The following is a 26489-nucleotide window of genomic DNA, read 5'->3' on the forward strand; positions in this document are numbered from 1 at the left end:
TAACGGCCGGTCAATATTCAAACTTTACCGATGCCGATTTTCAATATCATAGAACTCTCCCAACTGGTGAACTTGTGCATCCCATCGAAGGTAATAGTCACCCAAAATATTGCCCGTTGTTATATCCCAATACTCATAAATAACCCTCAGTATCGAGACAAAAAGAGAAAACATTGAATACTAACTTGAAAAAATACGAATCGTTGGCGTATCCAAAAAAGGGTACAGTATATGTCAGCATCCAGATGTTTCCACCACCGCAGTCGTAATATGGCTTTGACCATCGGCCATCCTCGTATTTCACCGTAAGAATTTCATCCTCAATGCGATCGGTGTGGAACGTATCGTTGAGTGTATAAGTGTGATAGCCTGAAAACAGAATATTATTGTTCACATTTTCATCAACTTTTTCACTAAAAATAAGCCAAAAATAAAAAATAAAGTTGAGCTATAAAGAAGGAAAAGTAACAATTCAGCCCAATCCATGAAGGTGAACAGCTGTTGATAAATACATCTCGTGTTCTGATGAGATTTTAAAAAGAACTCATTCACTATTGAACTCGTTACCGTTTTACCTTTTCTCATTTTCGTCGAGGACAAATGGGATGTGTAACCGCATGAGTTTTCCCCGGCCATCAAAAATAAAACGTTTCTCCAATGGCGAATGTATTTTTATCCACTTTCAAAATAACCATAGTATTCAAAAATATTCGAGTTTCATACCTGTTATTCTGAATATAACATCTGTATGAATAACACTGAATAATTTTCAATAATAGAATGTTTAAATGGGAATAATATTGAATTTCATGGCCGTGGTGATCCCCTAGCTAGCCAAATGCAGAAACAAAAGAGAACTTGTGGAAATATTGAGATAGTAAGTATTTTTCCTGAAACTCCTAATGAAGTGCTTCGAGAGATAGACGTCGAGGTTTCATAAATATGAAAATATTAATTTTTATTTAAATTCCATGATAATCAGACAGAGATAAGTATCAGAGAAAAAAACTGGAAGACAACCAGCTTAAATATCTTAATATTATGGAGAATAGAGAATTGATTCAACGTATTTGTAATGGAATAGGTCTCACTAGGCAATAGCCTTGATGAAATCTCCTATTAGACAGCATTCTAAAGGCACATACTCGTGGGAATTTAATTCGGTTCCACAGAGGCGTAAGCTCACCTGAAATGAACCGTACAGGAGATCTAAGACGCTCCTCCAAGTTACATTCCTCTGATGATCCCCAATTGTTACGTGGCATCGACTATAATGGGTTAGAGTGGTAAGAGGAATAGTCGAAACAAGTGCAGTAGTTAATAGCATCGTTTTGCAAATGGCTCAGTCTTCTGGAGCGAGGTTATTTCCTTCCGGTTCAGTGGGCTCAAGCCACTAAGGAGCCTCCAGTGGTTTGAGATCACCTTGTATTACCTCTAGAATCAAGTTCTCTGTTGAAACTTCACAGCCGGATATATGCATAATTCCAACATCGCGATCTACCCTTTCCTGCACCCTTGCAGAATGCTTGAGTGTTGATTATGCACATTGCAGTTAATCTTTGAACATCTCAATAAGATTTAACATTGTTTTCTTCATTTGAATGAAGAAAAACGGACTTTGATATACAAAGTAGGAACAAGAACTGTCTCTGAATCGATTGTAGGCGACCATAGACAGATCGTAGCGTAAGCCCTCAATATCCAAGTCTCCTATCCAAGCATCAATGTAAGCTTTCCCGTAGCATAGCCGACATGATATAAATTTATGAGGTCGTTCTATCGGACGATTTGAGAAGTAGTGCCAATGGATACTACGTATTATCAGACAAGATGAAATATAAAACGAAGAGAATGGAACGTTCCAAGATTTACGTCTATCTACGCTTGTGATATTAGTCTTCTTTTCTTCAAGTTAGCCTCGCTATCGATTTCTCGCATGCTTCAAGCCATTCCTAACAGTATAAAACTGGGAGGAGAATAGGAGGAACTGTCAGAAAAATGTGATTTAACTGGTAGTTGGGATCAACAGTGCATGCTACAATAACCATTTGATGTTCAAAAGATACAAACACAATTTCAGAAATGTGGCAGCCTAGAGGAGGAGGAATGGACAAACAACAGTGAATAATAATTCTACCGCAGCGTGCAATTTCCGCTCCGAAATTTAATGTTCACTGAATGCTCTAATCAATAAGCTCTGATTCGTGAAAATCAAATTCCGGTCTTCATTTCAGCAATTTTAATTTTAGAGAAATTAAAATCATTATCATATAATCATTACTGGTTAATTATAATGATAATGACCATTGGGAGTTTCAATATTTCCATGCGTTACTCATGAACTTTTAATTTACAATGAATTTCAGGAATAATAAATTTTCAAATGGAGAGCAATTTATATTTACTTTAGGATGGAAATAAAGGACAGGTGCAAACAGTACTACTATTGATTCTATAATAAATAGGTTCGTGTGCATTGACATGTGTCTCAGTTCCCCAAAAATTGACAAGTGACATATGAAAGTGAATATGTCGTCCATGAGTTCGAGTCCCAAGGGGGCGTCATTCAACTGAAATACCCCAGTAGACTTGCAGACTGTTCCAATCACTTGCGACTGTCAACCTTCCAGTGTCACTCCCTATTCGCCAATTTTCGGTAACCATTCGGATGATGGATCGAATAATGTGGCTTTCCCCAGTCAACTTACTCGAGCATTATCGAAAGTCAAAAGAGTAAAGGACATTGTTTTCTTTTGATGTGTAAGGAAAACGAGGTAAGGATACGATTCATCTACCAGCTTTGCGGATATAGTTTCTACGTGAGATATACCCAACAAACAGCTACTGTGAGTTTTACAACCAATATGAGAGAGGATGCCATAAGATATTGCCAACAGCAATATCCCTCGCGCGAAGCTTTCCTTTCTAGTTATTGGAGGATTTGTGGTAAAAATACGAGGCATATGAGGAGCCGAATTTTGCAATGTTGTTTTTCAGTTTCTCTGGATGAGTTGTGAAATCCTCCCTGAAGCACATGTAAAGAATGTATAAACGAAAATTGATTCAGCCATGAAGTTTGCTATCCTGCATCAGTTATAAATGCGGAAAAATGAATATAGCGATGCGGTTGAAGCTCAAAGAGAAATATAATACGATTTAATATTCCATGCACTAAAATATATTCAATGCTTCCGGGATCGACAACTAACGCTTATATTAAGATCCATGGCATAGGATGTCTTGAACGGTTGGTCCATCATTGTGCCTTTAAGCTCGTAAAAGCAGGCACTGTGATAGCAGAAATGGGAGCCATTACGAAATAATGTTGAACATACTGTGAGGGATATTCGATCGGACCTTTCCGAAGTATTTCATGATGAATATTTCATGTAATTGGAATCCCAAAAATACTAGATCAACGTAAATTTTTCAACTTTGATGGGTTTTGCATATTTTGGATGGTGAGGCTATATTTTCTTCATTCCTTTCGGCGGTCTACCTATAAATTAATATAGTTTCCCGTTTTTTCCCAGTGATTTGATTAAAAAACTTCTAACTCAATTTAGTTTCGAGGGAAAAAGAAATAACATCATACGAAAGTCTAGAAATATTATCCAATAATGAGTGAATGTTAACGTTGGTAACTTTTTTAATCACAAATTACTCCGAGCTTTTTTACACTGCAATTCAAATCAGGCAATTTACAGGATCGTCACATTTTCTGCGAAAAACCATCAATGAATGAACATCCACTATTGAGTGGAATTTAATTCTCCCCTCGCAATATTTAATTAATTGTGGATTAACTATGCCCATGGAAATTTCATAGCGGACAACTTTGCAGAGAGAAAACTGGGAGAAAAAATGGTCTTTCCAAACGAAACCGCAAGACCGCCGACCGCAATTAATTACGGGGAAAATTCTTGCGCTGCGTACAATCAGAAATACTACACTGAAAAAAAAATTATCTACAATATTTATTTCGGACAACGAAATCTGAGCCGAAATCCCCTTTAAATTGGTGGCAGATACGTATTTGATATTTGACACTTTGATTTGACTTTTTTTGCAGTACGAATTTTTACGAGAAGAAATATAAGCCTAGTTCCCAACTTTTTCCAATATTCTACCATCCAATTGAGTATTTCCCAGAACCATGAACATGAATTCAACATAGCCGAATGATTTATCTGGTGCTTTTATCCCACACATTATAAGAAATTAATAGAGCTTCACTTTTATCAAATGTCACAATATTTATTTGGATTTAGTCACAAACAATTTTTAGATGTAAGTCGCGTTAAAAGATTACTGCGCTGGAAAACTCGGGTGCTTTCCTCGAGAGCTCAATCTTGAGTGTCTCCGCCCTCAGCTCGTCCAGGGTGAGAACTCCGACCCAAAGACAAGGCCCTATTGTTCGTTGGGTTGTCTACGTGTTGGGCTGTTTCGGTCATAAACAGCCCAAGTGTGTCCGCACTTGCCGGAGACGTTTACAATAGGTTCACCGATTGGATCCGAATGTAAAAATATTTCTCACAACATATATGTATACATATATACATGTATGTATATATATACATCTCTCTCTCTCTGAAATTTTCATTAATATTTTCCATAAGAGCGACTCAGTGAAATATTAATTAGCGCTGTGATACAGCGGCTAAAGAATGAAATAAATCATTTTTTTCAATTTTTTCAAACAACATTGTTTCGCAATTTTTATTGAATATATAACCGTGTGGTTACATGAATGTTTTGATTTTGCGTTCGCTTCCAATACCCCTTAAGACCCAATTAACATCAAATTATATTTGACAATTGTCCGTAATTCAAAAATAGAAGCTCACTAAATGCTCCCAAGTGTAGTTGGAATTCACAACTCTGGAACTGACACACTAAATACATTGTAGTGTACGATAATAGCCGTTCCGTTTACATATCATGTACATAGTCATGCTCATGTCGATATGTTTATCACTAGGAGATAATCCATATCAATTAGTGATGGTATTTCAATATTAGCATATGCCACAGTAAACGTGACATCGATGGTGATTCATTTTTCCACGGTTATTCATGTATAGCGTATACGGAAAAAATAACGTGTATTTTTCACGTATACCCAAATGGCGAATATAATCAAAAGTTCATCCAGATATTTTTCAATTTGGAAACAAATAAACTAGCGAGGTGTTGTTATTTGTTCCCATTATGGATGCATTTGGTAGTGACGAATTGAAATTCATGGCGGAAAAATTTTGATAATTCATGCTACAATTATCGTTAACTCATTTCTCTCCCAAAACAGTGGAAATGAATATTATGATGATTATTTCTTATGCTACGCTGAAGAAATTTACTCCACCAATTTCCAATAATTTTTACGCAGATAACGAAAATTTTAGACTGGTAGAATTTACTAATACTGTTTTTATTAAACTTTTTCAGGTCACTTATCATGTTTCACATGACTTACAAAATAATTTTTGAACCACAAATGCCAGAGCTCTGAAAATTTTTCTTCAAATTAAACCATAAATATTCACTTCTCTCGTGGCAATGTTATTTAGGCTTCCAAAATATTTACTTCTTATGTATGACAGAGGTAAGTGCATAGCTGTGCTCAGACTGAAGTGGAGAAACATATTAGTCACCGAGAATGGGTGCTGTCGACAAACTGGAAAGCTATTCCTCTCCTTCACTTCTCTTGTTTCTCTAGTTGCGAAAAATCTGAGAAAAAGCCTCTCCAAGTTTAATTAATTACAAACCGTGGGGGAAATTCTAATAGCACATATTAATTCAACAAACCAATGCATATTTAATAATGCCACTGAATTATTTGCGTGAAAACAAATAAAATTTCTGTCAAGAAAATTAAATTAATTTTTTACGCTTTCATGAAATAAAATTCAAGCTTTGGTTGAATAGCTGAGGATTCACAATTTCTCCATCAGCCTTTTTGTACACGCCGTGCAGCTTTATGGTTCGCAAATTGATGAAAATTTAATTTTACCTAGCGATTCTATGCATCCCTTTGTTTCACAAAACTCTTCACATTTTCAATACGTAAATATTATTCGATGAATGAAAAAAGTGCTTTTTATTTTTTCCGCCTGTTAATTAAATGCCTACACAAACTGAAGTTATTATTCTCTAAAAATTCATGTATTGTTTGAATGAGCGAAAAAGGTTCTTTTATGTGTGAATAATCGCATGATAGACTTAATTGATGATCATTGTACCGTCATTGACAAATACTGAGTCTAAAGGTATCGGTACACATTGTTTCATGAGTAAACCTATGAATGGAGTCAGACTATTAACTGAATACTTGTTTCGTTCACATTGCGAGTATTGCTGTTTTTATTCAAACTCAACTTGTGTATTTAGAACGGAACTAATAAAAAAGTACTGAGTTACTTAATACGACATTATTTACGTAAAAGAAAAACGAGGAAGAAAATCCCGGACAAACAGAACCTAGGAAAAAAAATCGAAGAACTTTCTCGCTTACGAATTTCACGGGAAAATCGGAGCATATTTGTGAAAGCTTGGCCAAGCATACTGGAGAAACTTTTCACCACCACCCGGACTGTAAAGCAGTTATATCGGTGTTACATGCGGAATCTCTGGAGTATACTAATTACGAAAATGAAATTAAAATGGAAACACAGTGAGACAAGTATTTGCAACAGAAGTGTGCACCAAAACCCGAATAGTCTACTATTGTCAGGAAGTGAGAGATACATCTGGACGATTCAGATAGCTTATGCGCCGAAACATTAATAATACAGAGTGTTTCCAACGTACGCATGAACGTATAACTAGTATTGAAAAGTTGGATCTAAGCGTATAAACCTTCGATCTAAAACGTAGTTGTGAAATAATATGCAGGCAAAAGTAGTGCATGTTGAAAAAGAGAAAAAAATACGTTTTCATTCTCTCAATATTAATTCCATCTTCGAGATCTTTGATGCTCTTGATCATCAGTCAGGCGCTATCTAATGCTCCTTTCCCTCCGTAATTCAGCAGCCATTCTGGAGTTCCTTCTCTTCTCCCTACTACTTCACATGATTTTCTGGATTTTATCTCCATGAAAAATTCACCACAATGGATATTATTGGGAGTGCGTTAAATTCATTTTCAGCTTTTATTTTTTAATTTAATTCAACTCAATGTTTATTTCATTCGAATGTATGCGGAATGTAACTGATATTCCAATATTTTTTTTTACCATTCAAAAATTGGAATTATCAGATTCTCTGTTCCCAAGGCTCTAATCATGATTTAATTTATCGGAAATACGTCATGGAATATAAGCGTCAAGGGTGACCTGACTAACCTATATGCCATCCAATTTGTCGACTCGTGTTGAAATAAAAACGCGTTTGTTCATAGTGCCTATTCAAACTAATATTGTGTGTTTCGAAGGAGAAATATAAAAAACTGCTGAGTCATTTAATGCCACACTGTTTACGCAAAAGAAAGCCAGAAAGAATATCCAGGATAAACAGAAAATGAACAAAAAATAAAAGAACTTTCTCGCTTACGGATTTTATGTGGAAGCCAGAGCACATTTGTGTGAGTTTGGTCAGGCATGTTGAAGAAACTTTTCAGCACAAGCCAAACTATAGAGCGGTTATATAGGTGTTATGCGCTAGAATTTCTGGGGTATACTAATGACGAGAAAGAAAATAAAACAAAAATACAGTGATATAAGCGTTTACAACATAAATGTGTACACGAGTACGAGAGATGCTTGTACGAACGATTAAAACACTTGAGGGTTTATTCCACACTGTTTAAGTTAAGCTAAGAAAGATTTTGTGAAAGCATTTACAGGGGCAAATATTATCAGAACATTTGTTTGTTGTCGCGTGTATGCAAAACAGTGTGTACATCGGGGTAAGACGCGAGTAATAATGTCAGTAATAATAGTCACCAGAAATTCCTAGTATCCTTTCAGAAGATTTCAAACAATCCGAGTTGAAATTTTGTAAGGTGAACCTGCTATCACATCACGACCAAATTGCTTAGGAATCAGGCAAGCCGTGATCAGGGAAGCTTGATTAATTAGGACCCGGTTGCGGCCCTATGATACCCGCTGGAGAAGGCATACTGTACGATTTGCACATCAGGTCTTGATCCGGTTTGAATATGCCTTGCCGGATGTCAAGGCTAATAATAATAATAATGATTATTATTATGTAGGGACTAAGCATTTCTTTCTTTTTATTTATGTTCTGGTATTTTTCATAAGAGAGTTTTTGTACCCATTGTGTGTTAGTTCTAGGTAAAATAGCGATAAATTTTGAGAGAGTCCAGTTTAGTTTTTTGTAAGAGTGTGTATTTAGAAATTTAAGTGTCAAATATCGACGAATGTTTGGGTCACCCAATGTGGAACGCGTTAAAGTGTGAACAGGGTCAGGAGTGTAGAAGTGTGGTCCTGAGTGTGAATGCACTCATTGTTTAGGACAAAGATTGCCTCAGTTTTATGAGTGAGACCTTTGTATGATTAGTTTTAAGAGAGGGAAATGAAGTAAAGAAACAACTGGACTTTTTGGAAGAGAGATCGGTGGAGGAGTCAGTTTGTCACGAGATTTCGAAGGAGTGACACCGAGCACATCACAAACTCATTTTTACGTTTCTTTTATATTTTTTCTGTATACGTTCTTAATAAAGATAATTGTTATTTATAATTCATAAAATACTCTAACCTATGATCCTACAATTATACAATCATTATTATTTGATGTTTCTTCAATAATGATAAGAATTATTATCAATTAAATTGTCAATGAATCAGCCTCGAGGAGGCAAAAGAAGCAATAATATATTGTTTAAATTATGGGAATGAGCAGCCATTGGTTTCTATTGCCCATACGATTACGAGGACTCAACAATTGCAGCGTAGCCGACCAGGACACTCCGAATACTAGTGACGATATTGGAAATTAAGGAACATGAAACCGACATAGCAACTGAATGGGTGACCAAGTGCCGCAATTAATGCCGAAGTTCGAAGCCCGCGGGAGCCATTTTTTTCTTTTTTTTGTTGCGAAATCGCGAAATGATATACACATTGTTATAAATGAATAATAAAAGAATTAGTTACGTAATTATTAATTTATTGGATAAGGCAAATTCGTATTTGCTGGAATAGGACCTTATAAGGTTGTCTTATCAGTTCCAGAGCCAATCAATCTAATGAGATTCGCTGCGTTAAACTTCAGAGAAGGTCCTGATGTGCCAAGTCCTAGGCAACCAGACGAGGACTTGACTTTTGAAATCAAGCAACCTTATCTGGAGCTGATGTGACACGTATTTATTTTTCTGGTCGAGAAGTGCGGTGAAGCTTTCCTATACATTACCCAACTGTTGGATAATCCTTCTCAAAGGGGTAGAGACGTTCTACCAAGCAGTCGTCAAATTTTACTGAGTCACATAGTAATCACGGTACGCTATTTTCTGCTGAATTTGTCTCTGCATAGAGATAAAATAAGAGTATATTGTTACAACTGGTTTGATAATTTATCTCCAACTTTCTCCTCTCGCAGGCATTTAATATGAAAGTAGAGTTAGTATTGAAGAATCAGTTATTTCTCTCGTAATAATAGAAACAAACCTTGTTATCTTAACGAAACTTGATTCCCCAGTGATGCAATAATCTTCCGCTTCGAAAGGCGCAGTCAATTAAAATTATTACTGCAAAACAAAAATACTAGCTCCAAAGTTTCTCCTCAATATGACTCTCACAATTATTTTACCTTTGAATGCTAACCCCTAGCACTCCTGTTATTACAAGAGTACGGCTGACAGCACCAAACCTTCTACCATTTGAATTTACGATTTCTCCCTGAGCAGAATTTAAAACCAAGACCCGAAGATAGATTTTCACGAGAATGTGGGTATAACTAAATTCACAGAGTGCAGTCTCAACTCAATTAAATGAACAGAGGTATTGAGTTAGCCTCCATCAAACTCAACGTGTACACATGAGTGAGGCTTCGAGGAATAGTTTAGTTGGTAGTAAACTAAACCTGCCCCTTTGAGTATTGAGCTTGTCATTCAAATCTCTCTCGACACCTTCCCACCTTCACTCGTTTTCATGTTTTTGGCTATTAGGTCAACGTTCCCTAATGAATACTCTCGCATTGTGCAGATTTGGGTTCGCCGTTACATCTGAAGTTAATCCGTATAAAAGCCACATCCACAAAGAAAATGGTAAATTATTGATTCGTAATCGCACTTGCATCATTAATTCTGTCAATTTAAATCCAATTTTAATTTTTAATTTTCAATGTATTTTCATATAAACCGCACCGCTCGAGGGCCTTCAGCCAATTTGCGATCATATTTGTCGAAATTTTTTTGTCGGCCATCACAGCGCTGTTGAAAACTGTTCGGTATTATCTATCATAAAGCTGAGGTTACTGAAAAATTCAATGAGAGAATTGTATCGCATGTTTCACTGCAGTCCATTGCTGACTATAGGACTCATCCATAATGGACTGGTTAATAAACCAGGAATGAAAATCTTTTGCAATTGCAAGCTTCATCATTCTGCATTTTTCCTCCTCTATACATTTCATCTTGCAGTTACAAATGACGATTTTAAAAATGCTGAGAGTAACAACGATTTTCCGGCCTAGTATAAGAGTTTTCACTTTATCCCGCGTCAGATACAATATCAGCTTCCCTCATTATTCTGAATAACACGAAGTTGAGGATTGCCATTGTAAGAAGTTTAAAGTAGCCTCACTATTTGGAATAAATCCAGTTATTCAATCTTTCGTGCCGAGTAACACGAACAAAATATAACCACCGATAATGACGCCCGCAGGATGCGCTGAGATATTTCGATGGAAATGATGTTACGGGTATTACAGTCAGTTATGAGACAACCAGCTAGCCACTCTCGAATTATATGATAGCTACAGTACGAACATTGATTGCTGATATCAAGAATATGACGGAGCTTTCGAACGGAAGAGGAGAATTTCCGAATACTCGATTTATGCGGCGATAAATTGGAGAAACAAACGTTTCTCTCCACTAGATACCAGCCAGTAAGCATTTCGTGTCCAAATATTTACATAATATTCAAGATTTTTCCACCCTTCTTCCCTCTAACATTTGGAACCCTTTCAATAAATTGAGAACTCCAATAAATTGTTAGAAAATCGTTAAATCACCACAAACGGCCCATAATTTAGCTCTCGAAGGGATTTGCCTTCTCGTTGTATCACCACCATAAATAGTGACGGACTGGATAGCCTTCAAGTGGAATTAAGACGTGAAAAATCGTAGATATAGCATTTTAAATTTTATGACATTATAAGAATGCGTTTTCTCAAGAACCTCTTATTGTTAGACGAAGGGAACGCTCCATTTCATCCATCCCAAATTTGGGGGATACAAAGAATATTTGCAAGCGCACTCTCAGTGTATGAAAATGTTTATAAGAATGAAAATAGAATTAAAAAAATTATGTCACGTGTAAAAACCATTTGTTGGAAGAGTGGCAGTAAAATAGATTCTGTCGCACAGCTTGTTTCCTATTAATGTTCCCAGTTTTCATCGATCCTCATATTTCACCGATGATTGTTCCTTTCAATCATCAGGCTCCTTTCTATCATTAATAAGTTTATAAGAATTAATGGAATATGAAGGTGATAAGGAAACAAACAAATGATTTTGATTAGATCGGGAATATCATGGAGAATATCACAGAAGCAGGAGCTATATTATACGTTGAAACATTATACGTGGATGTAACAAATTACTCAACCTTTCCTTCTTTTCTTATCAAGGTTCTCAATTCTCTTTGACCCTCATATTTCACAGAGGATTATTACGTTCTGTCTTTAAAGGATGTTACATTGTGTGAAACTTTTCAAGACATGAAAAATACTCTCTTAAAAGATATCCTTAATAATGGTGCAAATTCAGTTGAATGAGTCACTGAACATCTACCCCAGGTAGGAAATGCCAATGTCCACGAAACGGGCCAGGTCTGGCACGAGACTGGCTTGCCAGATCTGGGCCACCAAGCTTGGCCCGAGGCATGGCCAGACCGGCAAAGAGCATGGCTTGCCAGGCTTGGGTCACTAAGCTTGGCCCGTGGTATGGCCAGACTGGCAAAGAGCACGGTTTGCCGGGCTTGGGCAACCACGCTTGACCCGAGGTATGGCCAGACTGGTAAAGAGCATGGCTTGCCAGGCTTGGGTCACCAAGCTTGCCCCGAGACATGGCCAGGCAGACAAGGGGCATGGTTTGCCAGGCTTGGGTCCCATATGGAACAGCATTCCAAAAATTGAATTCTCATGGGGAATGTTCCTTCACTAAATTTTTCGTCCTTTGATTCTCCTTCTTCCGAAGGTACCATTATTTCTTCTGAACATACTATTTCAGGGGAAAATATGCGTGGATATCACCGTATACCACACATTCTATGACAACAGCCCGTAAGATGGCGTGTTGAGTAGTCTGATTGTGGCAGTAGACATGAGTGTCGTGTGCGGCAATTTATTATTTTAATATTACTCTTTTACTATTGTAATATGTCTCAGAGTTCATATTCACGGGTTAAAAAATACAGACATTTTCATCAACTGAAGAAAAAAGAATCTGTAAACGTAGAAGGCGCTAAAGAAAAAACTCCGGATTACAGTGAACGCAATAATGCCGATGAGGAAGAGGTTAGTTTGCCAACAGCCAATGAAATAACTATCCGTAGTGGATCTATTGTGGATCAAATTAGTGGAGATGTCGATGTTCGACATCTCGATGATAATGCTAGTGCTTGTGGTGATAGTTGGTCGGGTGGTGATGGTGATTGTGGCTCGTATAAGCATCTTAATGATTGCATCAGTGAATCCAATAGCAGCGTTGGAGACAGGGATGAACCAATTCTTGGGGGCTCAGGTTGTGATGGTGATTCAGATGACATTGACAATGATTTCAACAAAGTATTCACTGACAGCATTGGAGACAAGAATACACAAACTCTGGACAAATTGGAACCGCGGGGAATGGAGCAAAAAATTAATCAATGGGCAGTGAAATTCAGAAGAGCTACAACAGCAGAAGCAATCGATGAATTGTTAGCCATTTTAAGAAGTGAAGGTTACACATCAATACCCAAGACTACACGGCAGCTTTTGCAAACTCCCCATTGCAGACACCTAACAACCATGAGAGGAGTTCATGAGATTCCAGGTGAATTCATTTATTTGGGAATCGCCTCGGGACTCAGAAAAATAATTTCAACTCAAATTTATCGAGAAAACGACATTTCTCTTCTGGTTCATATTGACGGTATGCAGGTATACCGGAATGCTAAGAAGGAAATTTGGCCAATTTCAATAAAAATACAGCATCCAAATTACACTACCAAACCCTTTGCTGCCGCGATTTATTGTGGGGATGGGAAACCATTATCAGCCACAGAATTCATGACTGATTTTGTTGAAGAGGCCAATGAACTCCAAGAAAATGGTTTGCGCATTGATGACAAGGTTTTTGAGGTGAAAATTGTAGCAATAGTGGCTGATTCGCCAGCTCGAGCATTCATTTGCTGCCACAAAGCTCCTGGAGCCTTCTATGCCTGTGGAAGGTGTTTCACCAAGGGCATTACAGTAGGTTGTGGAAGACGAGGAAAACGCATATATCCAGTGACCAATGCAAATTTACGCACTAAAGTATCCTACGAGACGCGAGTTCAACCAGAACATCATTATGAAGGTTCTGTGTCCCCGCTGCTCTCTTTGGATAGATTCGATCTGACAAAACAAGTGCCATTAGATTTAATGCATTTATTCTATTCTGGTAATATGAAATGGCTGCTGGATAAATGGCTAACGAGAAGTTCAGCCCAGAGGATCAAATTAGCTGATGTTCGTCGGCTTGATGGTATTATGAGGTCATTAAAAGCCGATATCCCTATTGAATTTCAAAGGAAAGAATTTGATGTGAATAATATCTCAAGATGGAAAGCATCACAATTCAAGTTTTTCCTTAATTATTGTGGTATCGTCGTGTTACAAGATTTCTTACCGAAACCTTTACGTTGTCATTTCTCATTATTTGTCTTTGCTAGCAGAATTTTAAACAGTAAGGAATTCGTTAAGGATTTGAGTGAATATGCTGGATCTCTGCTAAAAATTTGTTTCGAGACGTTACCTGATGTTTATAATGATGAAGGGGCTCAAGTTCTCAGTTGGCATAGTATCATCCACGTTGCTAATGATGCCCAATACTTTAAAATTCCTCTGAATGAGCTCTCAGCGTTTTGGGGAGAGAGTTACATTGGTTTATTTAAAAAACTCGTTCATTCTTCGATAAAACCACTCACACAAATTATCAACAGACTAACTGAGATGGAGTCTGGAGGAACCATGGTAATTAATCAGAAACACATACTGAGTGATTGGGTTATCGCGAGAAAGCCTACAACGATGATAATTGATGGGGAAATTCATTTAACATCAAATATGATCAACATCAATGGTCTAACCTTGACGACAAGTCATCCAAATAACGTGGTACTCCTAGATATTGAGAAAGTTTTCGTAATTTCACAAATTCTCGTTAAATCAGGAAAATCCAAAATTTGTGATGATCTTACTGGTATATATATTTTCGGACACCAGGAAAGTAGTAGGGAAGAGGCGTTTAGTTATCCAGACTTTTCCAGTCGAGTAGGAATATTCTACATTAAGTCCTGGGCAGCTGAAATGACATGTAAGAAGGCACACAAAATTAAACACAAATGTGCTTTATTAAATGTAACTGGACGACAATACGCCATATCCCTCCTCCACTAGAAAATAACGTAAAAATTGTTCGCATTGTGAAATGCAGTTTTTTTTTGGTAAGAGGGTATATGAATGAGGGTATATGTTTTAGTTGAACTCGTGATTAAAATTGTGGAAGAAACAAACAATTTTATGTTTTAAATCAACAATCGACATGAAAATCCGATCATCGAGGTCGTTAGAAAATTTCAATAGTGGAGTCGTTACATGCAAGTGGGACATAAATCGGTTAGATCTGGCGTCCGTGTACATAACCTTTCATAATTGCTCGTATCATCCGTTTATCGGGCTTTTTGTCTCAAATTCGGATTTCACCAACTAAGTTGACGGTAAATTACAAGAAGTGAGAATTTAATGTGAATTAAATGTGTGTTAAGTGTTTGACAGATATTTGTGATATAATCGTTTTGAAGGAATAGTGGCGCTAAAAAAGAAGCATCAGTGGGGTGATGACAAAAAACCGTTCAAAACACATGGAAATAGAAACGCAATTTTTTCTGTTAAATAATAAGCTATATGCATCATTCTGCAAAGTTATCAGTTTATATGAAACTACTCGAAAACACCAGGTTCAATTGTACGAATCGTGATTTTTTTTCATAACCTAAAATGTCGGAAACCTCACATCCATCTCGCGATCCAAAAAATCTCAGCGAACCATTCGCAGTCATCGAATTTCTCGAGAAAAACGAAAAAGGGCTACCATGCATTGATTTGGTGCCGAAAAAATGGTTTAATAGTGCAGAAGAAGACACCTGTAAATTCCCACCGACAACTGAATATCATCTACTTGACGACTACTTGGAAAAATTGCACTCGCCCAAGGACTCTTGGCAAAGTTATCCATTTTGCTTCATCACCGGAGCAGGTACAAAAATTGAAATGACTCCACTTATAACTTGATGAATTGCTCGATGGGTTCATTTCAATATTAAAGGATCATATGTTGATTGTGTTCAGCTGACTTGGATCAGGGTCGCAGAAGATTAAAAAAGGCCCAAGTAACTCTCAACTGTGAGACAACCGATGGTGAAAATGATCGAAAGGGGGGGAGGTCCGAAACTTCCTCGAAAGCAAAAATTTCAGCAAAACCCTTAACTGCATCAAAGTCTCAACTAAACAACATCTTTAGTACTAAAATCCCGATTCCACCTAGAAATCAAACTCCAAAGTCTGGTAAGTCCTGTTAATATGAAGTAAAAGTCAATTATCAACAATTATAACCACTCTTAACCCCAATTATTCATCCCCAATTTATTCAACTCTCGTATTTAACATCAAAAGACCCATCGTTCCCTAAATTGGGAATTAGATTGACCGAATTTTTGAAATCTTTTACAAAATAAATATTAATTATGTATCTGTGCAGTCATTACATGTGTATTTGTCTCGAAACATCGTTTTAAGAGAGAATCGCATTGAATGATTTTATAAGAAAATTTTTATTATGTTGTGGTCGAAAAATATTAGGTTATTTTTTTTTATTGCAATTCTTTACTCATCAAAAAATTGAGTCGCTAACAGAAATCACTACGTGCGAACAAGATAAAGTGGAAAATTTATGATTTACACTTGATATGATTGTTTATACATAAAAGCATTGGAATGTTGAGGGGACGAGAAACGTTCCATTTTTCCCCACCATCTCTTATGTAGGAAAGCATTATAATTCTGTTGTGAAGAGGTAAATCAAAGTGAACATCTACGGAAAATGGTAAAATTTTGATAGAAACCTTTTTTGTAGGAGCGATAGGTTCTACAAAAAAAATATTTTTTCAAATGCATGCATTCTTTCCCCACTTTGAAATAGCTATAAAAAACAAAGGCTGGAGACAACTTACGTTGTGTTACTACTTCACTACAAACTTGTAAAATTTCGTAGGTATACAAGCAAAACCAAAGACAAGATTTCAAAGCATTTACCAGAGTGGATCTGACTCTGAAGACGAAAATCATGATTGTCTTATAGCTAATCCTGAGGAGATTCGAGCCTCAAAGGCTCAAAATAATTCTGGCTTTTTGCAAATGTCGAGTAAATCGCGATCTGTACCAACAGGTAATAAATCAATTTTGAGGTAATATGGGACTGTAGCACGTAATTCTAAGTTCGTGTTAATTAAATGATCCGGTCAGGGATAAATCATCATTTTCAATAATTTCCAGGTGCATGTTTATCATTTAAACAGCGGTCAAGGAAGAATATTACTTTGCTTAAAGACGTCGAAACTGATGAATCTGAGAGCAATGATTCCTCCGATGGAATTCTGCAGTCACCTACAAAATCGATGGACTCAGCGAGAAATACAAGAAAAGAACTTCATTTGACGCCTCCTTCACCACTAGTCCATAACGCTTCAGGTAAAATCGGCTCGGATATTCCATGACCAATCATCGGCCAAGTTCCTCCCGCATGAAAAAATTTATATTTATAAATATTTGAAAATGGTCCAATTTATATTTTGAACATTCTTTACAAAATTCGGAACTTATATAGAATTAGATTATATTATATATTTTTGGTGGGGGCTTGGGTAGTTTTTTTTTCATCTGATGCTGCTACCCATCAATTTATATCGTTTGGTCCTCCTTTAATTTCATAAGGTAACCGAAAAAGGCGTGCATCGTCTACTACACGCGCTGAAGACGGATTGAATTCGATTGTGAGCCCAGGAACTCCAAAAACTTCACGATCAATGATGGTACCCCCTGCTAAGATGCCAAAAATGCTGGGACCACAAAACCAGTTGTCATCTAGTCATTATGCTGATAATGAACGTCGAATCCTGAACTCCCTTCGAGATTACTTTGATCAGCAATTAGATGAAAAGCTCGAAAATTTAAGACGCAGGATGGCTTACGATTTAAAGCAGTCTATGAATGAGCTCAAGACCACAATCATTGGCACTAATCTAGCCCCAGCTTCTGGTCCTAGCTTGCTTGAAATACAGAAGCAGATGTCTACGCCACTACCATTTGAAATGGATGATAAGTTCCAGGAATACGAAGCGATATTGACAACGGACCCAAATCTCGTAGAAACACTGGTAATATATCTGAAATTGATCGTTTTTCTTCTTTTTTATGTAAAATCAATAAATTGGGCGGTGACACATGCACTGGGTTCGTTTTCTGGTGATGAAAAAATCTTTCATCACCGGGACTCAAGTCTACGTCACTGGAACGCTTTGGTTATAGAACCAACCCGCTGGCGATGAGCCCAAAGATGTCTTCTCATGTTCATAAATTCAAAAAAATTTCCCTTCTTTTATTTTTAGCGATTATTCATGAGAGTTTTGATAAGCAATAAAAAAGAGATGAAAATATGTGTTTCCACTATCCTATCTGCGGTTCTGAGGAAGACAGTGTCACTGCACTATTCTGGTTACGGAAAGGAAGCTGGCGGAAAGAAAAAGAAAAATTTTTATAACACTACAGTATGCAAAGTACTGATTGATGTGATAATTGAGGTAATAGGATCCAGCACTGATGAGAAGAAGATAATGTCAGAAGTAAGTACTTGGTTGTCACGTTCTGGCGATCGAGAGGGTGGGCGTAAGGAACGACAACGCGGGTCAAGTCATCATAACGAGAATAATTCAGTTTGTTCCTTTGATACCAATCGATAATACTTCATTTTTCCGGGATAAATGGAATTGTAAAATCACTGTGTTAATATGACTCCATTAGTTCATTTTCGTAATTGTATTAGTTGTGATATTCTTGATAAAAGGTACGATTAATAGGAAAAGTTTATATTATCAATATATTTTTATCGCGAGGCGTTTCATTGGGCAGAATATATATTAATATATGAATATTGTTTAGTATTCGGCTGTCATTGAAGTATTAATTATATTTATTATATTTCTCCTGGCGAGGTCGGAAATCCAGAAGATGGAAATAACAATTGGAAAATGTGATGTATCTTAGCATAATAAAGTATTTTCTATGTCATTTCCTCATAAGTTAGATCACGGGAATAAATATCCGTTGTTGGTTCAGGGATTAAATATTATGTCCAAAAGTTTAAAGGGAAAAATAATAAGTGGATTTTTAATTTTTAAGAAAAATTCTAATGAAAGTAATTTCAGCCATTGAGAGCTGTTTTCAGTATTTGGTGATTCAAGTCAAATAATATTTATAAGGTTGAAGTTTCACAATCGGACTGCGTCCATATTCCCCAAAGATTTCAAATTTAAGGGTTGAAATTAATTAGTTATATGTAATCCTATCCAAGACTTTTTTATATTTCTAAGTTTGTTTGAAAGAGTGAATATAATAAGCAATATTATATAGAACTAGCACACAATCAATGCAACTAAATATCATTCTGTGTTCCGGAGTTGCAGATGGAGAAGACATTATTGTAAAAAAAGGACGTCTTTCCGAGATGAAAAAATAATTCTTATCAGGATAATTCGTATCAGCAATTGTCTATGGATATAAGAATTAATTCTTATCATCCATAGCGGAATAAATTATCCATAATATTGCTATTATAATGACTGTTTTCATGCTTGAATTGAAGCACGATAATTTATCAATTCTAAACTACTAATTTAAAAAATAACATTGGTGCGTTATTTTGTTGGATATTTTGTTAATACAATCTTCGAATTCTGAAGACTGACTGCTAATATTATTAGATTGTAAGAGAGAGTTTATTAAGACTTAATATGGTATGTCGTATTAAATTTCGGATTCAAATGATCTACGTAGATTATTTATTTTAAAAGCGGATGAAAATAATCCACAAAAGATTTTTCTACAATTTATACCTGCAATCATTTTTTTGAGTTTTCATATTCTGTTCGCGGAAAAATCTCATAGTTGTGATTATCTTTCATGAAAATTGGAGATACAAACACTGCATATCTTTAACTGTTCAACCAAAATCGGATGAAAACATGTACTATGTCGATAGGAGGAAAAAAGTTTTTGATTGGCTGAGTTTTTTTGTCAATAGATTTAATAAATTTAAATATAAGTTTTGTCACATAATAAAACTGTTTTCTGTATAATGTTGAAGGTAATAAATACATGTCTGCTTATCAGATATACCGTTCATATATTTATTGGTGATTCTGAACCCAATACAGGCAACGGTTGGAGCCTGGCCACAGCTCTGGTCGTAAATCTGGGCCAATTTCGGGCCGAATGGTCAGCCCAGAATGCGGCCAAAGTTCGGCAATAGGTCTGGGCCAATTTCGGGCCGAATGGTAAGCCCAGAGTGCGGCCAAAGTTCGGCAACAGGCCTGGGCCAATTTCGGGCCGAATGGTAAGCCCAGAGTGCGGCCAAAGTACGGCGACCGAAGTCTGGCCAAAGTTCGGTCCCAGGCCTGGCCCCGTGTTATCATCCCAGGGTCTAGCCAAGTTCGGCGCGAGTTTGGCTGGAGCCCGGGTGCCGAGCTACGGCAGCTCGGCGGCCGTGCTTGTACCAAGGTTGGCCCATTCGTTTTTTCCTACCTGGGACGGAAGGAAATCAGAAAAATTTAGGTCAATATCTGGTTGAAGTAACTGTAGCGCTATATCTCGATATAAGTATAAGGAAGGAGTACCTCATCTTCAATAATTTCCAGTTCGAATTCAATTTTATAGTATTTAGTTCTCCCCTTCCGAAAAATGTTACACAGCTATAAGGATTCATCTAAGAATGTCTTTCTTGTCATAAATAACGTCAAAAATTAAGTCACTAAAGTTCAAAATGAGCCACGAATTTTAGATCAAACAAAACTTGTGGTTAATTTACGAATAAATTTTCATAATATTGAAAAGCTGAAAAAATGTGACAACTCTGGTCTCCCTGCTGCTGAAAAATTGGTAATTCCAGAGAGCTTTCAGTGATATTGAACACTTGCATCACCAAAAAACGGATCGCTGATTGCGGATGAATTATTTATTCATCACTAATATCGTCAAACGTTTATGGACATCTGAACATTCAATGGAGCAATTTTATATCCTTTTGAAATGAATATCCTAGTTGGTCCCCACATATATGTGGCACGCCATGGAGGCTTTTCCCGCGTTATAAAGCCTCGACAAGCACAGTTCAATAGTTGGTACAATCGTTTGATCCTACTACCCAGTCATTTACGATACCCTGCAATGTCACAAGATCTGAAATTTTTAGCATTTTTGCTAGTCAATATTTTGCGTTTTGTTTTTCCCCTTAATTTTTTTACTTCAACCATATGATCCATATGGTAATCTAATGAGCCTTAGAGAGTTCGCAATTGACAACTAGGAATTTCTGTTTACTTCCTTATTCTATTGGATTCTCCGATAGCATCTCTTTTATAACAATATTGTTTTTCCTTGGAATAGTCTCATATGATGAGAATATCTCTCATATGACTGTTATTGTAATCTTCAGTATCATATTTTTTCCATTTGAGTAAAATTTCATACGCAGTAAGGGTCTACACATGAGATACGGCTTTCTGAAGTTTACACGCCTTTGGTGGAAATTTGTGAGATACTAAAGCACGTCTTAATGAAATTTCATTTTTGTCAGATTTTCAGGCAAATTTTCATTGACTTCGGATATTAAAAGTCTCAGATATTAATTTATTCGTTTACCTCAGATATTAATTTTCGAGTACCATTCAAGTGGATTTTTTAATATACGAATCCGATAAAATTACAACATATTAAATTTTTAAGTTGGACCTAGAGTTACCCCGTTATGTGTGCTATTGTGTTATGATGGTCCCATTTTATGGTAAATATTTCTAAACTTTGTGAATATACCTTTGCTTAGCCATGTTATATTGATTTTTCAAGCGCAGAAATAGGAGATATATCTCAAGGATTGTGTGTCCAAGTAGAGTATTCACAAAGTGTAAGCTACCAAGTGTAATACCAGAATGATGTTCATTTTTGTCCCGCGGAAATGGAATGATAAGGGTTCCCTTGAGTTGCGGATGACAAATAACAGTCACACATACGTTTATCTATTTACCTAGTGTAATTCAACATTGCACTCTATTTAGTTGACAGACCTGTTGTTCATTCTATTCTCGTAGTGCTCTTGATGAAAGACTATTTATTAAAACGAAGCAAATTCGCCAACGAATTACTGAGTTAAGAGGTTTCATATAATGAAAACTTCATCTATGAAATCATTATATTTGAAGTTTGTTGAAGGAAAATGGTTTTTTTAATTCACCTCTCCAATGCTTATGTAATCGACAAGAAGATTGGTGATGTGTTAAATAATTTCTAAACACAATTCTACATCGCCTGAGTGTCCAATGATATCTAAATGTGTGTCTTTTATCTATTATGCGTATGTATTAATATTAGATAATAACACACCGTTTAAGTCCGAATGTCAAGCTAATGACCAGCATCCATTGAATGAATGTGTATATTAGAATTATCATCGCGTTTACAAATTAAATCATTCAATGAATTCCCATCTGAAACATTATTTCTGGATTTTTTTCTTTAGCACATGCAAGTGCAATCAATCAGGTATATCAATTAATATGGGCATCAGCATTAGAGTGTCTATAATGAGAAATAAGTACCAAGATAAAACTTTTCATAAGCATGCATTTTATCTGCGCCATGTTGGTAACTATAAATTTATGAATTTTATTAAAGGGATCGGTCTTCAAAAAATTTTTAGGGTAGCTCTTCATTTCCAGAGAATTTTTGAAATTTTTAAATTTCATGTATCACCGTAAATTATTAATATACTAATTTGTTGGTGGTGGAGGTATCCTGTATAATTACCTAATTATCATTTCGGACTTTAGGAAATATACGTTAAAGATTTTGGCAGAATTCCTCGATTTTTGCTTTCGTATGAGAGCTTCCTATTCAGCCATATTTAAGTCCCAATTTTTTTGTGTTAGTATAACTAAATGTCGCCTAAAAAGTCCGAATATGCGGTCGTTAGATGACGTATATGTATGTGTGTATGTATGTATGTGTGTTTTGTGCTTCTTTTTCTCTCTCTCTCTCTCTTTCTTTCTTTACCAGCGATTGATGGAATACCATGACTTTTTTAATGAATATAAACTTTTAAAAGCTCTGTCCATTGTCACTTATAAGTTGTGAAAATAACAACAATTTTTTATTTTATTATCACTTCATGAAATATACAATATATAAGTATATACGGGTTTATTAGAATACGGCTTCATATGACATTTTGAAATTAAATTCATTAAGGCAAACCTGTTAAGAACAACTAAAATGCTACTTATCAGAGGTAACTATCTAGGGTCCTCAGCCCCATACTCTCTTTGAAAATCCAGATGGAAAATACAAAAAAGAGTAGGTTTGACTCAAAATAAAAACATGGAAGTGAAAATGGCCATCCATAATCCGTAGGGACAGGATGAGTGCAGTAGGACACAACGCAGTAGAATACACTCAACTGCGAAATCTCTTGGCAGTTGAACACAAAATAGTAAAAATGCCGATTGCTAACTCTGGCAGTTTTACACATTCTTTTCGATCGATTGGTAAAAAAAGGCAAAAACTTCGGCGGTACAATCACCATTTTCACCATTTTCACCATTTCCATCTTGTGTTCAATTTCCAAATCTGTAGGCAAGTTTGTTCTACTGCGTTGGGCCCTACTGCACCCATCTAAATCGGCTTTTGTATCAGGAAAAGGGCTTCACAATAGGTATTGGAAAAGAGAATGAGGAAGTGTAGCAGAATCGAGTTCAATTAGAAGATCTTTGATGAAAGGAGAAGACAATTAATATAACCAGACAGATAGCATTAATAATGAGGCTATATCATCCTGCGGATTGAGCTCCATATCGGGGCCAAATTATCTATGCATTTTTTATGTTTACTGAAAATTATAATCAGAAGGATTATAAACCAAATTACATATTCAATCGAATTTAATGGAATATGAAGACAATTTTGATACATGTCCATGTATTCGAATCCTATTCTAAAAAGGAGAGCCACATATCGTATCGAAAATCTCGACTCGAATCGAAATCTCGCAAAGATGTAGCCAGTATCCTATTGGTCGTTTAAATTTTAGGCGCTAATTTTAAAACATAATGTAAAGATCGTTATGATTCACCGTGAGAGAGAGAGAGATTCAAGTGTTGATCACTCACTCACTATGATTCAAGTGTTGATGTCAAATGCTTTCGGACGAATCAAAGGTGAATCAACTTGATTTATATGACAGAAACAAAACTCATCCTTCATTTTCCGCGCGCTGCAGCGCGCGTTCGGTCTCCTAAATATTATAATGAGGAAAAAAAGTGGAAACAATAAAATCTGAGAAAGAAAAATGCATTCAGAAGCTTGTTGTTAATTTTTTAGCAACAACAACTATATGCAGTTTCTTATTAAGGCATTCCACACGTCTTTCAATAATTCTTTGTCACATGTTAGTTCTACGGACATTTTCACGGATTTTGCTATTAAACTATTAAAATTCCTCTCAAGTATCCTTTAAAGCGATAACTTTTGGTTCAATTATTCTGTGAATATTAGAAGAACCACTGCAATTTACATTAAATAAATTCCTAACTTTGTACCCATCAAAAATTGGTCATAAGCCAGCAACGATTATTCATGATTGTATTGAAAATTAAAGTAGGCAGAAAACTTCTTGTATCCCGTTCAAATTATTAGTGAGCTGTTCATGTAATATGAATACCATGTACATTTTGTAGAAAAAATCAGACGCTTGGGGCACTGGAAAAACTTTTGACAAACAATAATTGTTTCGGAGTAATAGAAAAATATTTCCAAGTACGCTAGTGGTGACACTTATTTATGACGTAATAACACACGAGTTTTCCAAGAAGAATTTTCCGAATGTATATAATTATTACTCAGTAAAAAAAAATCGTCTCATTTGAGGAGGAGCTTCTAGGACTGTTATTGTCGCTATTCTTTCATTTCCACAAAGAGTTATGTCCAGAAATATGAAACCCGATATGAGCACTAGTCTGCACATGAGCCCAATAAAAACCTCCGTAACCTCAGATTCCAAAAGAAACACAACATACGCGGATTTGCATTTTATCTGCCGTAATATTACGACTCGTGCGGGAGTAGAGCTAGTGTGCAATCGATTCACTCGTGTTATATCCTCTCACACAGAATGAGGTAAACCAGGCACCCTTGACACAAAGGTCTACAAATATCGCAGAGCAACGTTGATGCATTATAAGTCTACACTCGACTTAGATTCAATAGAATATTGATTGACGAAGGGATGAAGGGCACGCGAAAGTATATATCGATTGCGCGAAAATTTTTGCAAAACGCACACGTGCCGTGCTAAATCTATACAGCGGGTTTTCTCGTGTAACTATGCAAGAACTTTTTCAGCTCCAAAATCTTTTTCACATTTGGGTCACCAAGTGTCAGCGTAGAATAAACGAGGTTGAAGGGATTATTTCAAATTTATCAGCAACGAGTGTTTCATAAGAAACTGTGATCGGTAGATCAATTGCAATTTGCAAATTTCTTCCTCCATTCGGTGACAATTAATTATCGCGGATGAACTTTTTAGATGAGAACTTTCTTGAGAAGTCAGAGCGACTGAAATTGAATGCAAATGCTCTTTCATTGTCGACTCGCGATGTTTCGATGTATATTCGCATAGACGAACCTTAATGTGGATTCGGGGTTGCTGAACGTAATTTACGGTGAATGCCAATACGGTACATAACAATTTTTCTCAGTCAGGATAATCGGAATTTATGCCTCGAGCCCCATAAACTACCTGCAATTAAATCGTCCTTTACGTTTCACGAGATTCATTTCATCAGGTCCTAATGACGCTTTGCGTTAGTTCTTTATATTTCTGATGCGATAACTGCAACCAGACTGAATTTCCTCTATCGCCCAGCGGCGCACTGCCTGACCATTACTAGGATTTCTCCTTGGGTATCTTTTCAATCTAAATCAAGAGGGGAGTTAAATCCTGTTATGGTGTATTGTCGATGTATCAATCGCCAGAGGAGAGTAGCTGTATTCGGATTGGTTTATAGTGAGCGATCGTTTTTACAGTCCGTGGAATTACACTTAGAATTGTTCTGAGTTACTGCTGAGCTTGCAGCAGCTCTACTTCGCCGGAAAATGCATAATAAATTGACTATCTGTCAGAGGTTGTTTCGAAGAAGCTCTTCCAACTTCTGCGAGCCTTTTGGAAAATGATGATTTCGTTTTGATTCGAAAAAGTTCCGAAAGTGCATCGTAAAGCAGGGTGACAAGGGAAATTGAGTTATGGAAGTATTTATACTATTTTTAAATTAACTTAGCAACCTAGTGTGATATATACGAGTTTCTTAATATCATAGTTGCTCTCTCGAATTTGCTTGTAGGTTGATGTTGATGAAGCTATCGAGAAATTGAAAAATTAGTGCTAATTACGGGTTAATATGTTCTGGTTGACGGGCTCATTATAATTGTAATTAAATTTTGATGGGAAACAGTCAATCTCCCGTCAATTGTCGAACACGTGCAATATTCACTTGCGAATCCCAAAAATTAGCCGTCGAGTAATAATACCAATTGTAGCAGAGAATTTGGAAGCTAACAAATATCTTTCAATGGAACTTTAGTTTAATATATTAGAGTTTCTGAAGAGCCATGACGACAATTTTGAATTTTTTTTACGAGCTAATAGTAATGCTCCTTGAAACAAATATCCGTTGCACAAAT

The 26489-nt window shown here is 36.3% G+C and overlaps 2 protein-coding genes across 3 annotated transcripts in view; one reads left to right on the forward strand and one right to left on the reverse strand.

The window, feature by feature from the left end:
• The window catches only part of LOC135164592 (metabotropic glycine receptor-like), a 127981-nt gene that overhangs the window by 82413 nt on the left and 19079 nt on the right, over window positions 1-26489 (reverse strand). For both annotated transcript variants that reach the window (XM_064125073.1, XM_064125074.1), the window contains one exon: window positions 186-369. In XM_064125073.1, the coding sequence (XP_063981143.1) occupies window positions 186-369 (184 nt within the window). The remainder of the gene's footprint in view (window positions 1-185; window positions 370-26489) is intronic.
• Window positions 15417-18604, forward strand: LOC135164230 (uncharacterized). The gene is made up of 6 exons (XM_064124383.1): window positions 15417-15687; window positions 15780-15995; window positions 16702-16875; window positions 16983-17177; window positions 17421-17863; window positions 18095-18604. Exons 1-6 carry the CDS (start codon window positions 15429-15431, stop codon window positions 18443-18445), a joined length of 1638 nt encoding a protein of 545 aa, XP_063980453.1. The 5' UTR covers window positions 15417-15428; the 3' UTR covers window positions 18446-18604.

This window comes from Diachasmimorpha longicaudata, chromosome 7 (assembly GCF_034640455.1).
Source record: "Diachasmimorpha longicaudata isolate KC_UGA_2023 chromosome 7, iyDiaLong2, whole genome shotgun sequence".
NCBI lineage: Eukaryota > Metazoa > Arthropoda > Insecta > Hymenoptera > Braconidae > Diachasmimorpha > Diachasmimorpha longicaudata.